Consider the following 17,062-nt stretch of genomic DNA (forward strand, 5'->3'; position numbering starts at 1 on the left):
CCTGCCAGCAGCATCAGAATTTTCAGTTTAAGGAATTCTACCTGTAAAATGCAGGGTATGGAACTGCTGGGTTCACATTCCTCCACCTGCACGGTGGGAGTGGTCACTGCGAGTGATGCAAAAGGTTGAACCCAACCCATCACAGAAACAGCTCACCCTGAGAGGTGGCACAGGACCAGCAGTGACACCAGGAGCCAGATCCAAGAGCATTTCCTTCCTCTCTGTGCTCCCCATGCCCTGCCACGTTCACTTTTTGCTCTGGGAAGGGTTGGCTCTCCCATCTCACAGGGTGTGGCCCCCTCTGCCTCCTTCACGTGTGATCCCCTGGTTCTCAAAATGCTGCACAGACCCTCTGCTTCTGGAAGAAATAGATGTGCCACTGACCCTTAAGATCGTGAAACTGCCATAATTGAACAGACAAATATCTATTTTTTATGAAAGAGGCCACACCATTCACAGCTACACTTGATCCAAGTTACTGCTCTGACAAGCTCGCTGTAAGATTTTTATCTGCACAACTTCAGCTCAAGAACTTCTAATCACAGCCAAGGCTGTACAAATAGAATAAAAATCCCACGTCCCAGTTTGTCACTAAGAAAAAAAATAATCAAAATCAAATTGCAGAATCACAGAATATTCTGAGTTGGAAGGGACCCACAGGGATCATTGAGTGCAGCTCGTAAGTGAATGGGGATCAAACCCACACCCCTGGCATCATTAGCACTGTGCTCTAACCAATTGAGCTAATCATTACTCATTAAATCTGGATCCTTATACTCCAGAGTGGTTGGACTGGGTACAAATCTGGCTTTTTTGCAGCACAGAAAGGAAAAAAACCTTCAAACGTAACAGTATAACATATATTGTTAATACTTCTGAGAGGATATGGTGGATGTAAATATTTTTAAATTCAACTTCCTTAAGTAGTCAGAAAATCAGAAAAGCAACAACTACTGTAGAGATAAATGTCAAACATGGCAGGGTGAGGTCAGTATAAAAATAATATTAAGGAACAAAATCTTAACTGTGAGGGATCAAACTGGCCTTGGGACCTACTGCCTGTTATGGGATATGGTGTCCTCACACTCACCACTTCAATTCCCATGGAAATTACTGAGCTCTCCTGAAAATCTGGCCCAGTACTTTTATCACTAAAACCTGTGACCAAAAAAGGAAGTTATTTTCCAATAATAAAAAGAATGTGCTTAACTCATGCTCATACACAATTTTTAAACCAGTGAAAACCTGTTCAGTGCCCACTGCAAGAGACAAAGAAATGCTTTTTTTATATATAAGACCATAATAGTGAGCTGCCTTGCACATAAACCATATTTGAAATCAGTAGTTTTTATTACACTAGAAGCCACAGTAAAAATATTTCCCTTTCTTTTGTGGAATCAGCACTTTGATTTTCAAATTCAAAGAAAGCAAACGACAGGAAGCGAAGGGTGTATCTGCACTGTGCTCTCACATATGGACGACCCACTGAAAAATAAACATCACTGAATCAGTTGGAAACTTGTATTTGCAGTGGGGTTTTTGTTTTAAAAGGGAGGGAAAAAAAGGCAGGGCTATTTCAATATCTCACCCACCTTTTTAACACAAAAATTGGGTTTTGTCCCTCAAAAAGTAGGCAAAAGTATAGTTTCCTTAAACTATAAAAGGCAATGATATAGAAGTATAAAGCAAAACTTAAGTGTTGTTAGTTTGTGAGCCAGCACATCAACGAGATAAATACAGAACATCAAACAAGAGTAAAGTGGAGCACTCAGAAACTGGAAGTCATTAGTTGGTTCCATCCACATCCCTAATTGCAGCCCTCCATTATCAACTAAGTCCGGATTTTATTTAAACATCTTGCCCTATTTTCAAAAGTATTGAGGAGATAAAAATGATAATAATAACTTGGGAACGAATTATGTGTATATGAAAATTTAACTGTTGACAGTCTTGCTTTACACTTGGCATTACCTGTCCATCTCTTACATCTAATGCCTTAAGAAAAATAGATTTTAGGATGCAAACGTGTTGCATTCCATATTGGTATGGTTAATTAGTCAAAATATAAGAAAATAGCTGGAACAAATTGTAGCTCAAATCAGAAATGAACTTTTTGTATCTCTTTAATTTCTATGTCCATCAAAATCATACCATGCTTTTTCTGCCATACAAGGATCCATCCTGCTGTAAGGCTGCATTCACCAAGAACTTTTTGGAATAAAGCCAAACTTATTGTAGTCACAAGCTGCTTTTATACTATATTATAATATTTCTGTTCCATTTAAACATTACCATGTATTAGGAACCACATTCCAGCCTTGCTTAAGCATGCAAATTACCCAACAAAATATGAAGAGGAAAAAATCCCAGTTATTTAACACTCCTTCCCCCTATGGGACACCTTTAAACTCATGCAAAACTGCACACACACAAAGCACAAGCTGTATACATTTCTGAATTCCTCCAAACCTGTTTCTAAGTTCAAAATATGTGACCCTGAGCTGCCTTTACATAAAGCCTCACTGGGAAGTTCTAATTGTGCTTTGAGTTCACAGATGTGGGTAAGCCACTTCTCATTAAACTTTCTAGAGCTCCATGAACCCTTTGACATGCATTTTCACATGTAAATATAAACACTGTCAGGCTTGTGAAACTTTGGTTCATTCTCCTCCAGAGGAGAACAAGGATCAACCACAAAAGGAAGCAGCCAGTTGGTTTTTTTCTTATATACTATAGGCTCAACCCCATATAAACCACTAAAATCTGCTGTAATAACCAGTCTGGGACTTTGGCTGTTTCATTCAGTATTAAAGCATCAGAACCTCACTATTAATTACACATTTTTAGATAAAAGGGGTGAAAGAAGAGGAAACAGTGACCAAAAAAATTCCAAGGAAGTGTTGAGTATCTTTGTATTGAAAGACAACAAACACAAGTGAGCCATTAATAGTGGCAAAGATGGGGGGGTTGGAGGGGATTTCAATCAGCCTTTTCATGTTTTATTCATTTTTAAGTAAGAAAGCCTTTCCCTCTGTCTAGTTTTTGCCTTTACTAACATAACCAGACATCAGGCATTGCACACATCCATCCCCTTTCTGATTGCTGCCTCAATGATTATTTCAGTTCTGCCACAAGGACAACCAACCCAAGCACTAGGAAAGGTGGGATTTTCCATCTACAAGTAGACAAAACAGATGCTCTATGCCAGAGACATCCAACCTGTGGCCCACCTGGAAAATTCATCTTACTTGCAATCTACTCCCACCAACTTTTGAGCACTAAGAAGTTGCCTATTGAGACACATTATGACAATGCAATACTGAGTGCACTGAATTTATGGAAAAGGTCCAGCCAGGCTGTCAGGTCCTTCTTGCTTTAAAAACAAGCTACGTGCTCTGACTCAACCACAGTGCTGCATCTATTTCCAAACCCAGCATCTGCAGTAAGTTCTGATTTGAAATATTAATTAAACTCTAGTATAGGAAGACTTACTAAGTGGAGGAGCACAGCTTTTAAACCCATCAGTGAACAGAAAGGTGTGTGCTGTAAAGCCATAACATGTTAATTATCGCTCTTCTGTCAGGTGGGTGGGAGAGATTATTCCCAAGCACTACAAGTCACCTGTGACAACTTCCAGATTTATCCAACAGGAAGAGCTCTGAGATAACCTGCAAAGTCCAGCAGGTACCAGGAAGTCACACAGACACAACCACTGTGGTTTGTTCAGACTGTTATTTATCTGCATTAGGACAGTCCAGTCTTATCATGCACAGGCCTGTTCCTTTTGGTAGGACGTCTCCTCATGTGTCACCCTAGACTTGCTGTCTGCTTTCTAAGTGAACAGCCATGTGAAAGCAGAGAAGTCTCTTGTCTTCAGGGAGGAAAAAATGGTAGGTCAGATGGAATTATGCTTCAGGCTGGAGACTAAACTAAGCTAAAGCAGTGGTTTAACAGACATGGATATGAACTCAGCTCTTTTCCTTCCACTCTGCAACAATCCCTAAAAACTACTTGTATAAATATTTGTGCAATTAATCCAACCATAAAACCATTCAGACCTTTTTACTTGTACAGCCCAGTAAAATTTCCAGTATACAAGAATGGCTGCATGATGAAACCTCAGTCACATTTACAAGCACAATCCAGACTCGGATATCCTGTTGGATTAGTTTTAATCTACATTTTTTTTCCACTTACTCCAACATCAAAACAGTCAGTTCTCTTAATTTGTTTACTCATTTTCTTCCTGTACCTGTCACTGTGCTCTGCACTTACTGAACAGCTAAGATTATCCATTTTTAATTGGTTTTTCCACTCTTGGCCAGAAGGAGCAAGTCTACCAGAACACATCTACCTGTATTTTAAGGCTTATATCACTATACCTATAAAAGCCTGCTTTAATCACCTACCACTTATACACAAGATAACCATGAAAAAGCAAATATGAATCTTTTAAAAAGTAGGGGTTTTTTCATTACCATGCTCTCTCTGTACTCTGCCAGTCCCCCCACACTCTCTGGGGTCTATATTCTGAATTTTCACGCATACCATAAAGTATCTTTGGAATGTTACAGTATAATTGTTTAGAGCAACATTTAACGGATGAGTAAGCATCAAGAGGCCAGGGCTAAGGGAAAAGAGAAGTTAAAATGCTGGCAGTATTTTATATTGAATGATCTTCTCAGCATGAGGACAGGGGATGGACATTTGATCCAAAAATCTGGTATTGACTCGAGTGATACAAAGCCAGAGCCAGCATGGAGGGTATGAAGGCACCTACCAAAATATCTGCTCCCACCCACCCCTCCCAAACTGGGCTTTGGGCACTGGCCAGTAGAGAAATCCAGTGTTGTTTGATCAATAACAGGAATATTATGATAGGGGACAACATGATCTTGACAACTGGCTCTTTTTCCTTTTTTAAAGCTTTCCCAATTTACAGCACAAATAATCTGCATGTGCATGATACAGAAAGACAGGATTAGCTGGAAAGGGCATCGAGTACAGAGACAGCTACAAAAAAGCTGAACATTCTTTCACTACAGGAAAGTGCTGGAGACAATATGCTGTAAATTAAAACACATTTTCCTGAATTCCCTGAAGGATGCTCCTTTCAGAGATTGTACAAATCCATTAGCACAGGTCCATCATTAGAGTTTTCTTGGGGTTCATTTTCTGAAGAGAGTTAAAAAAAGCACCCCTAGAATAAAGTGTATGGAATATCAGGGGCAGAGGAGTGGGACAAACCAGGCCTAACCTTACATAATTGATTCATACCCTGATTATTAGAGCACAGCTGAGAGGGTTTTTACTCCCAATTCCTCCTCAGCCCCATATTTTTTTTTTAAGTACGAAAAAGCAAAATAATCATCCCCCTACCTGAATTCCTGACCAGAAGAAGGGACACAAAGGCAGGAGAAGTGCTGACACTCTCTAGAGACCAAGCAGTTCTTTTCCACCAGAGCCAGAAAAGCCCAGCTGCCCCAGCCTTGTGCCACAGCTGAAGCTTGTCCCATGATTGGGCACCTAAAATCTCCCTCCCAGGGGGTTCTGTGGGGATTAACAACATACGAGTTGCAGCTGGTGCATCACGACCTCTCCAAGCTTCAGACTTCCATAAAATTCTCAGAAATGGGGTGTCTCTGAGGCACTGCTGTTTCTGCCTTAAATTTGGTGGAGGGCAGGTAACACATTAAAAATTAATTAGGAACACAGAAATAGTGGGATTCTGTAAATCTGAGCTTGGTAATGAACTCATGGATGAGTAGCACAAGTTCTGCTGTGGAGCCTTCTAGTTCCAAACCCAATGTATTTTTCGAGATTCCTAATATCTCTGTAAAATGGGTGACTCTAAATCATCTGTAAAAATAATGGATTGATCAAGGCTTTAAGAGGTATCTGTAGGCACATGAGATTGCAAGGGACTTCCCAGATCACCAGATCTGCATCCTACTATCAAAACCACTGTATTAAATCATCTCTTCCAGAACAAATACATCCCCATCTTAAAATGAGTTTTCTTTTTTTTTTTTTTTTCATATCCCTCCTTAAATAACCTCAAAATCAGGATATTTCTTTTCATTTTCAGCTTAATTTATTAAAGACCCCATCCAGGGGACATTTAGATGAAACACTACAGACTGTGTAGGACAAGTTTTTACATCCTCAACTTTTCCTTTCTCTTCACCAACACAACGATCCAGATGCTGCTGTCACATAAATTCACTGGTTTAAATCTCTGGTTTTTTCTAATGCCATTCTCAAAGGCAAATCCAAATATTCCATTTTCTGTAATTGCTTTCCCTTGCTGAATTACAGGGAACTGTAATATCACTACTGACTTTAAAACAGGGGCTGGAGATTCCTCCCTGTGTTACAGTGCCCCTAAGAGCCTGTGAGCATGTCTTTGGGGTTTGGTAATGGGGAACACAAGATAGTTTATAATGAAGTCTAACAAACTGGGTATGTTAATCTTTTCAGCCACTTAAATCCAAGGAAATCAAAAGCAAATGTCTTCCTCCCATAGCATCCCAAAACCCATCCCCAAATACTTGGATCTTAATGCCTGCTGGGATGTTTTCTGCTAACCATCCATTAGATTTCTTACAATATTCCACACAACGTTCCTCCACAAGCTGGATTGATTTCTTCCACGGCTTAACTTGTTTTTGCCAAAGTCTCTTTTAGTTCAGCACTGGCCTCCTGCCTAATGAAACAACCTTTCTTTATGCCAAAACTGTCATCTTCAGTTGCACAAGATGCATCTCACTTGCAAACACGTGAATGAGCCCAATTTTTAATGCCTGAAGAACTGTTATTTTAAAATGATCCTGAGCAAAACTTAAACAGACATGGGAGTGGCCGGTACCTTGGGTGGGAGAGGAATCGTTCTCAGGAGAGATTTTTTTCCTTTTGTGCTTAAATACACCTTTTAAAAGCAAATCCCTGATTATTAGAACACAAAAGCAGATGTATTTAAGCACAGGCAGCAGTGGGACGTGCAAGGCTCGCACTGAACTGAAGTGAAAGCTTCATTCTCAGCCAGTGTGAAGTCATCCTTCACATGCACCACAGCCTTGGCTCTTATCAACCAGACTGGCCTTTAAATGTAAGAATCTGATAACCTTAGTAAGTTATCAAGTATTGCTAATGACTGAAAAAATCCATCCAAAGAAACCTCCTGCTCTATTTTGCTGCTGTAATTTCAGACACAGCTGGAACAAAAATACCTGTGTGAGAAGTTGCTCCTGGGTCAGGTTATTGATCCAGCGAGTGTATCGTTCAGTGGAGTCCAGTGGCTCTCTTCTGACTTGGCAACCAACAATCTAAAGCAAAATGAGATAAATCCCACAGTGTAAACTGCTGGACAGCCACGTAGCAACAAAACAAGATCATAAAATAAACATTCAAAACATGGCAAGTCCAAGAATGATCAATATAGTCCTTGTTACCCCCCTTTTCATGTCCATAATATAATATGGCACAGTTGCTCTGCTCAATTGTTAATTAGTTACAGGCTCTGAGGGTCTCTAGAAAACTAACATTGAGAAATGTCTTTCCAGTTGTTTCATTCATGGGAATATTTGAATCATTTTGGCTGAAATTTTCAGACAAATGTAGACATCTGAAATGCAAAATTTCACCCAAAAGAGTTAAGTTTGCCAAATGAAAATGGGAAGCTGAATAACACCAGGCAATTGTACCAACAGTGCCATAAGCCACAATACCACACATGACTTTTAATTCATCCAAAATAAAGAAAAAAACCCCATACTGTATTAATCTTCAGACAATCAAGTTCTGTTCGAGAACAGGTGGAAAACTTCCTTGGTTTATTTTCCACCCTAAGGAATGAAGAGCATACACTGAGCAGAGCAAGTTTAAATCTTCCAGGTATCTGTATTTACAGAGCTGTAAACCCCACACAGATGGGAGCAGTCAGGCTGGAATTCTGCACGTGCAGTTCTGAATACTTTTGATGTGGGAACAAAAACACCACGAGGAGACCTTGCTGGGGGACTGCTGGCAGTGAAGCATCACCATTTAGACTATGATTAAATACAATCAAAATAACAACCGTGGAAAAAAAAAAAGAAAGCAAGATTTGCTTATCCCATAAGAATAAACCAGAATGTCTCTAAACTATGAAATTTTTCCTCCATGACAATGATGAATTACTATGGAAAACTTCAATCCTTATCCTAACTTAATCCTCAATTACAGCTAGATAATACTAAGACATTTGCAGAAGGTTAAGCTAAAATTCTTTTAAACTGATTATAAATTAGTAGAGTTCATAGAGATGTTTTAAATAGGGGCACTCCACGAAGATACAAACTTGACAGAAGCTGTGTCAGATGTATACACATCCTGTTCTTCAAGGATTATTTTTATTTAAGAATAGAACTGCATACAGAACTCATTCATTATCTAGACAATAGAATATTGTAATCCATACTTAGCAATCTTATACTTGTTTCATATAAAGAATTAAAGAAAGAAAGAAAGGAAAAAAGGATTGATATACTTACCATTTTACTAAAATATCTTCCATAATAGTGGCTTTAAGTTTGCTTTTTCTTAAATCACCTAAATGTGCTATGCACACACATATCTAAAGTATTTCTTTCCAGAAGGCTTTCTAATAATTCCTGAAATCTATTCCTTTACAAGCAAGTTGAACTGCTGTCTTCACTCCTCTTCCTCCTCCTCCTTCAAAAACCAAACCTACACAACAACCTGGCCATTCCTTTCTTTATAAGCAAATTGGTGTTCTTGGTGGCCTTTCACTGGATTTTCATGGATGAACCAAACCCATCAGCAGGACACATAAAAGAAAGGATCTCCCTCCTGCAGAAGGTGGTATAAATAAAGCATCATTTAACCACCTTCTTTATTTACAATGGCATCACATCAAAATACACAAAATACAGCATCGGTGCTTGTTCCTGGGAACAGCTGCATTTTGATCTTTAACACAACAGCAAAATAGCCACAAACACACAACAAAGTCACCACTGTAAGAGGTGAAATGTTTGTACTCCCCTCTGCCCTGAGACCTCCTGCTTTCTTTCCGGTTTCAGAACCAACACCACTCGAGATGCATCACCTTAAGAGCTTTGTTTTACAGACAAATCTTAGAACTGTGGCTATGCAATCCAATTTATTTCTAGATCCTCAGCCAAACACATTCCACACCTTTCTGCTCCTTAGCTGTACTATTTCTCTCCCAACAGGACTCTCTGATTCATGACTGGGATTTTTGACTTATGGTTGCAAGATAAACACCACCAACCTGAGCCTTTGATACAGTGCCTGTAAAGCTCAGCTCATGTAACCAGACAATGAAAATCAGATTATTTAGAGTACAAACAGCTTCCTCCAGCTCCCCTGTGCAAGGTGTGCCAGCAGAAACAACTGCACACTGATCCCCATTTCCTCAATGTCTCACAGAGCTTTTATATTCACTTCACTGAATATTTCTTCATAGCTCCAAAACTGAGGTGAAAGTTTTGTCACCGTTGCTTCTTTCACAACTTTTAAAATACTTTGATAAAAATCTTTCTGGCTTATTTTACACCCATTCAGACCTTCCACAAAAGTACAAGAAACTCCATATTATAAATATGCTTTTCAGTACTTTGAGAAGTAATTTCTATGCAAAAATAAAGTTCAGCCAAGTTTCAAATTTTTGACCTAACTAGACAAGTTTATTTTTATTATTATAAATGCCAACTGTATACTGGCACATACCTGTACCAAGATTAAACTATGTAATATATACAACAAATACATTTCTTATTCCAAGTGGAAATTTGCTGAAGTGCATTATTAATATTCCTTTTATAGGAAGCAGTAACATGAACCATGAACAAAAATGGTTTCTGGCTCACAGCAAAGGGCTATGGCAGTTCATGGAAAAGCAAAACTCATCAGGAGAGGAAATCATGACAATCCTTTCTTCTACAACAGCAGATGAGGTAATTTGCTTTCTAGACAGACAATTACTTTTTTAATGTATTAAAGGTAACTTAGAGTTTATTTAGCTATTTATTTAATTGCAATCAGCATTGGCCTCTCTGGGAAAAGAAATACAGAAGGATTTATATTTTATGGCAGCAAGAGACAGTGATAGGAAAGAATAGTAAGAACATAAAATAGTGGGTTTGTCTTATCTGCCAACAAATACATTTGATGAAAGGCCATACAAGTAAAATTTAAAAATATAAACAGCTTAAAATGAGCTTTGTGGGAAGAAGTGGGCAAATACTCCACCAGTATCTGCCAACCCTCTCTAGATGGTCTCAGACAGCCTAAGATGTCAAAATAGCATTACAGGTCTGTGTTTAAGCACCTGTAATAACTCTCCCACTTCACATTATTAGGAGTGGAGTTAATGAATCATATCTAAATAAGATTATCAGAATCAATGTCACAGTTATGTACTTTATGGCACTACATTTAAAACATTTTCAGGATTTAGAGAACTATAAAGCCAGTGCAATATGACAATGATACAATTAAAACAGTACAGATAACAACATAAAATAAGGCTCTCCATGAAACAGTTGCTCTAAGTTGGTCAGAGAACCCTGGGTTAGCCATGATGTCTGAAATATATATTTAATGAGCACATTCAGTAACTTGTTAATCAATACAAAGCTCAGAGGAACCAGGCAGGATTACCAAATACATCACTGAATGGTACTAACAGCACATGCAGTCACAGTTCTGTGAGTTACAAAATTGTTCCCCTGAAACACAAGATTATTTCAGTCCCACAGCTGATAGGTACAAACCCCAGCACTCTGTACCAACAGCAGAGGTTGGTTTTAAATGCAATATTCAGGTGGAGATGTTTCTTGTTTTCATCATTTTAGGTTTTTAAGTTTCCCCTTGCACATATAAATGGAAAAGGAAGCGGGTGAGAGGAAACAAAGTTGAAATGAGTTGACAGTAATTAAAAAACCAACACACTTTCTGCAGATGTGGCATTTTTGGGGTTTTTAATCACTACAACTTCCTTTACCACAACCTTTCTTATTCAGGAGGCAGCCTATGGGTCAGAACTCTCCCGTTGTGCTCAAGAGGAAATGAGGATGAAAAGTTAATTAATTGGTCTCCAATTTTATCCCAGTATTTTCCATCCTTGTTTTATAAAAAGAGGAAATGAACAGACAGGCGAAAAAATAAACTCTCCATAAGGCAGTAGGCACTGGGTGAACAAACACATGGGAGTCATTCACATGATATGTCTTATTTGAAGGAATTTAATTTTATTAAGGTTTTGTTTTTTTTTAATAGAGCAACCAATATTGATAATGAAACAGGTATTGGAAAAATACACATTTTAGCATGAAAAAATCCACAGCTTTCCTGCACAAAATCAATGCAACTTTCAAAGATTAAGTACAAGAGTTTCTTCTACACTCTGAGGAAGAATGTGCAGTGTGGAGTTTCATGGTAAAAATATGGCAGAATGATGGAAACCTCCTCCTAGAAGAGAATATAATTAACTACCTAGTGAAGCTTTAATTAGAAGTATCATAACATCTGATCCTAGATAACATTTGTAAGAAAGACTATTCAAATAACAAGCAATATAGGAAGGATTATCTCTAGGGCACAAAACCTTTTTGCCCAACAAGTCTGTTTATGAGTGCCCACAGAGGGAAAAATCCTAAAGAGCTAATAAGGGTTATTTATGTTATCCTGAATGTTTAAGAACAGCTTTAGTTAACCAAGCCTACATCTTGATGTGTAAAGGAAAGGTAGGTGTCACCTCTGCTGTCCCTAAACCCTACTTATTTTTGTTCTAGTAATTTCCTTTCCTTTAAGAAGGATTTAGTGATCATCTTGTAACACAATGAAAAAAGAAAAATAAACAAAAGGAATATTTTTATATGGTTAAAATCTTTCCAAAATCATATACTGGGGGAGGAAGGGAGTAAAATGTATTTCCTCTCCCTTTCATTTCCAAACCAGGAAACTGTTCTTCAAAACACCTAATTTGCATTAGGTGTAAATATACAAAACACACCCTGGTGTATTTAAAGCATGTCTTAAAAATTATAAAATATGTTGATAGTGCTGACTCCCCAGAGGATCCTTTAGGTCAGATGAATATCCATTTCCACAGATGTTCTTATCTTGGAGCAATCCATATTTAAGAACACCTGTTAAACATTCTGCTTTGACACTGGTTCAAGTCCAAAGCCCACAAAAGGATGTTATGGGTTTATTTTCAGCACATAAAAAGAGAGTAATTAAATGCCAAGGAAGTCTGGATTTTCTTTAGTGAATGTATAAGAAAAGCAAGAAGTCGAGGTGGTGTAACGGGAACGAGCCCAGCTGTGACTGACACAGATTTAAAAGGATGTTGTTGCTCATGTGAAATCATGAATATGACATTTTTTGGAAAAACTTCAAGTAAGAAGAGATACTACAGTAAATCTGTACATAATACAGCAAATTAAATGAGTTTCAGAAGTCCTTTTTGTGTAAGGCCAATATATTGATAACAAGCACCAGGCCTCAGAAGCCTTCATTCAAAATCTGCCACCCTGGGATAAACACGATCCAAAAACTCAACCTCTGTATTCAGGCAAGTGCACATGCAACTGGAATTAAATAAACTCTTCAGGTCCTGCCAAGATGCCTCCAGAACCAGTCCTTCACATAAGACTTAAAAACAGTCAAAAAGAGCAATGTGTTTGCACAATTTCTATTTTAAACCTGATTTCTCCTGTCTGTAGCTCCACAAAGTGTGATTGGATTATAATAGTTATCACCAGAGCAAAATGCCTGAACACAAGGAGGAGGGGATCTTGATTTTCAAACATTTTATGCTTCAGACGTAGTTTAAAAAAATAAATATGCTGAGAGTGTTGCAATCAGACGTTCATGAATACCAAACTCCACGAATCACGAGCGTTTGATGGGGTTATTGGCATGTGGAGGCCATATTAAACACAAATTTAATTACAGAGTGGTGTAAGATGGGATGGTTCCCATTTGGGATATTTGATTAAATGTAGAACAGACTTAGACTGACACTGTGACTTTGAAAATGCACTGTGGTTTTTCAGAAATACAAAGTTAAAAAGACCTTTTAAGGAAGTTGCCTAATAAAAAGCAAAGACACAGCAGAATTCCAGTGATATACATGGAAAGACACAATCAATGAAAATGTAAGAAAAATACTCTCACATTGTCAAAGAAAGAATTTTCATATTCTTCAGTGCAGAGAAAGAAAAGGAATCATATTTTTTTCTCAAAAATATACTCCACTGTCACCATTTCAGAACAAAACCTTTTCACAACTGCTGCTCCTGTTTCTACCCTCCACACCAAAAGATTATTGAACTATTACAAATAATTTTTAAAAATGCCTAATGACAATTTCCTGAAGTCATAACTATAAATATTTTTATAAGTATCTATATTGGACAGCCTTAATTTGGAGTTACATTTTTCACAAGCTGGAGATAAACATTAAAGACTTGGTAGTTTGATTACAGTGTGCAGTGTAAGGGAAGTGAGAATAAAAAGTTCTGCTAACCAGAATAGTTAAGACTGGTTCATGAAAACATTTCTCTGGATATTTTTTTCTCCTAAATCAAAAGTTAACTGGTGTTGGACAATCAACAATTGTATTTATTCACCTCATTTTCCTTTCTGTCTATACCAAAGATGGACCAGAGCCTCTTCAGATCTACTCAGCCCATTTAGTGGAGCAAATTCCTACTAACAGTGTTACACAAACAAATTTGATTTATTCATCATTCAAGACATGACAGTACTCAATTAATTTCTCTTTTATAGCTGTTGTATGAATTAATGCTTATATTAAAGCAAAACTCCAGAGGCAGTGATTGCTGGGACGTGCCTGGGCAACACACACTGATTTGTCTCAAACATGCTGAGTAAGGGACTCACTGGGAGAGCTGATGCAAATTAACTCAGGAGAAACAAAGATTATTTAGGTTCTACACGATGAAGATTTTAATCAACTTCATGTCCAAATGAAACTGTTTATCAAAATAAAATCTCCTAAGCCACAAGTGGAAGACAAAACAATCAAAGGGAGATTGGTAAAACCTGGACTTGAGTGTGAGACACAACGAGGGAAGATCACCAACAACCATTAACTTGTTGCACACAGGAAGGATGGAATTTAAAGGCAGGTACAGAGAGGTAATACTCAACATTACGTAGTTATGTTTAATGACAGTTTAATAAAACTTCAAACACGCTTTTTGTGTTTTCACACCACAAAATTACACACGTGACACTACTTAACCTGCTTTTGCAATCCACACTAAAACACTGTCTAATTTAAGTAGAGAAAAGGTAATAAAATCCCTCAGGAATAAAGGCTCAGACTACAGAACAATCTTGTTGACCACTTCCTTGTTACAGTAGAGGAGGGATGGCAAAGCACAGGCATTTCTTCATGTGCAGTTACACACCTGATGGAACGGGATGGAAACACTTGTCTGGATGTTTTTTCCACTGGTTGGGTACACAATGTCTAAACTACTCAGCAGAACAAATGACTTGGAATACACTCTTTACATCCAGTGCTCTTTTGTGTACAAAATAATCCAGTGCACACTCTGACTGTAAGAACTGCTCTGACGTGCAAGCCAGTGTAGGGAAACTGGTCCAGACTACCTACAATTGCCTCCCTCCCCACCTCCAGGGACAAGAGCTACATCTAAATTATGGAACTGAGAGATGATGTAAGAATGTCAAGGAATCTTTTTGCTCTCTGAACAAAACTAAAGCTCGATATTTGTTAAGCCAATCCTCCAGAACTGCTCTCACTTTTAACTCCTAAAAAAACCCACCTGTGTATTGTCAATGCAAAAATAGTTGAAACTGTCAATCTTTAAATCAGATCTCATTATCACAGTAGCCATATAAACACTCAGAATGCTGATCTTAACATTCTGTTCCACCTCAGTGTCTACTTCATGTACCACTAAAACTGTATTTTAATGAAAGGGCCAGCTCATTCCTCTCCTTCATTTGCTCATTTCTACAACTCATTTGCCCATTGCACAGTATTTGTTTCCAGCTCTCCCAGAGGCAGGTGAACAGGTCTGTGAGCCCCCAGTGCCAGGCACTGTTGGAGTGCACTCCTTCCAATCATCTATCTTAGAGTCACATTAACCATCAAAGACATGCAGAATTCAGTCAGTTGGTTAACACGGGCAGATAATGCAACAGATAAAAATGGCCTCAGGCACTGCACCTCTTGCTCCAAATCCAAGCTGTAGAATATGCCAGAAATCTGCTTTAGAGATGCAAAATAGTGAGAATTTCTCATGGAAGACATGCAAATTGTATATTCAGTTTTCTCTCACATGCCTAGGTATCCTACAGGTTTGAGACAGAGCCTGCAATTTCACAACAAAAAGAAAGGTGTTCCTTGTGACACTGGTACTGATTCACCTTTTATTCAGCCAGTGAAAACAAAAGGAAATAACGTTTTTATCTTCACTGCCCACATTCTGATTCCAGCTGTTGTTTCCTCACTGAGGTGAGAGACAGTGAGGAAAAGTTTAGCTACTTTATAAGCAATTCTGCTGAAAGAAAGACACAAAAACTTGAAGCCACATGCTGCTCATGTGCAAAGCCATATTGTGGGGGAACATATACTCAAATAAAGGGTGCTGAGAGAAAGAATAAAGTTGCACCACACCCAGCAGACAATACGGTGTCTGAAACCACCAAAGGTTGGTAGTTACGACATTATCAATAGACAGGATGATGTCACTAAGATTTCCAACTGCTAAAAGCAGGGATTCACGTTAAGTTAGATATTTCTTAAGCAGAAATTAAGAATTTGTAGTGTTAATACTCAAAGTCTCAAAAACTTGTGTCTTCTGAGAGTTTCTATTTCTAGAATCCCTGTCAACAGGACTTGGAGACGATGTGAAATAATCACCAGAGGACAGGATGAGAGCAGTCCTGGAGAGCTGCTTTTAATAAAAAGCACAGTGTATTAGTCATTTGTCTTTTGAGATCCCAAATCCCCCACTCTAAACTTACCAAGGACAAAACAGTTCCACCCTACAAGATTTTTTTTTTTTTTTTTTAAAGTCTTCTAGATAAGAGCAGCTGAAGAGAATAGAAATTACCTTGCTCTTTAAAGCACAGTTATGTAGTCTGAGACACAGGAAATGAGACACAAAGGTTCAGGCTGCTGCAGGGTTGCCCCAGTCACGTTCCAGCACCTGAACCAGGGGACAAGCTTCTTGCTTTTTCAGAGGTGGAGACACACCTTGCCTTGAAGAACAACTTGTTGGGGAGGATCCCAGAGGCATCTGATATCTTTGGTTCTGCTGTTTAGTAACCAGGCTTCAAGTCAGGGTAAGGCAATTTGCATCTAAGAGTAACAGGAAAGAGGAAGAACCTCGGGGATTAGTTTGGATCTGGGAGATTTCTCCTGGTGGAGGAAGCTGGGAGACTTTTCCTACCTGTAAATCTAAAGTGGTAACAACAGTAGGCTGAAGCCTCTAATACTAGAGCCCAGTCTTCAAATCTGGCTCCCAGTAACAATGAACAGGGTCAAGATTAGGAATAAAATTTCCGAAAATACACTGAGATTACATAAAGTCAAAAATCCAGGTCAGAAAAAGTTGCAAAACAGTGGAAAGTCCAAGTCTGCAAATTAGAATTTCAGGAACAAACCAAAAAAGCTCACTGCTTCTGCTTTTTTTTTTTTTGCTTTTATTTTTGCTCTTTTTTTGCCCCTCCACCTACTCTGCCTTATCAGACTGACTGAAGCTGCAGCCACAACTTCAAATACAGAACAAAACATTCAAACACGCCCAACCATCTTCCAAGGCCAGAAAACTGAATGGCACAATTATTCTGAGGGCAGCAGAGAGATCATGCTTTTAAGAACAGCAGTCCACCCTGACATTGGTCAGTAGATTTGTGACCAGAAAGTCAACTTTTCTCACAGTTAGAAAGAGCTGGATATGTTTCCCTTTCTCCTTCAGGTCTTTGAACCAGAGTTCTGCAAAATACAATGTTAGCCCAGGAGGTT

At 38.4% G+C, this 17,062-nt stretch overlaps 1 protein-coding gene across 2 annotated transcripts in view; it reads right to left on the reverse strand.

The window, feature by feature from the left end:
- The window catches only part of B3GNTL1 (UDP-GlcNAc:betaGal beta-1,3-N-acetylglucosaminyltransferase like 1), a 111,423-nt gene that overhangs the window by 74,293 nt on the left and 20,068 nt on the right, over positions 1–17,062 (reverse strand). For both annotated transcript variants that reach the window (XM_050319073.1, XM_050319072.1), the window contains exon 6: positions 7,230–7,325. In XM_050319073.1, the coding sequence (XP_050175030.1) occupies positions 7,230–7,325 (96 nt within the window). The remainder of the gene's footprint in view (positions 1–7,229; positions 7,326–17,062) is intronic.

Source organism: Myiozetetes cayanensis, unplaced genomic scaffold, assembly GCF_022539395.1.
Source record: "Myiozetetes cayanensis isolate MyiCay16 unplaced genomic scaffold, myiCay2020 scf22, whole genome shotgun sequence".
Lineage (NCBI taxonomy): Eukaryota > Metazoa > Chordata > Aves > Passeriformes > Tyrannidae > Myiozetetes > Myiozetetes cayanensis.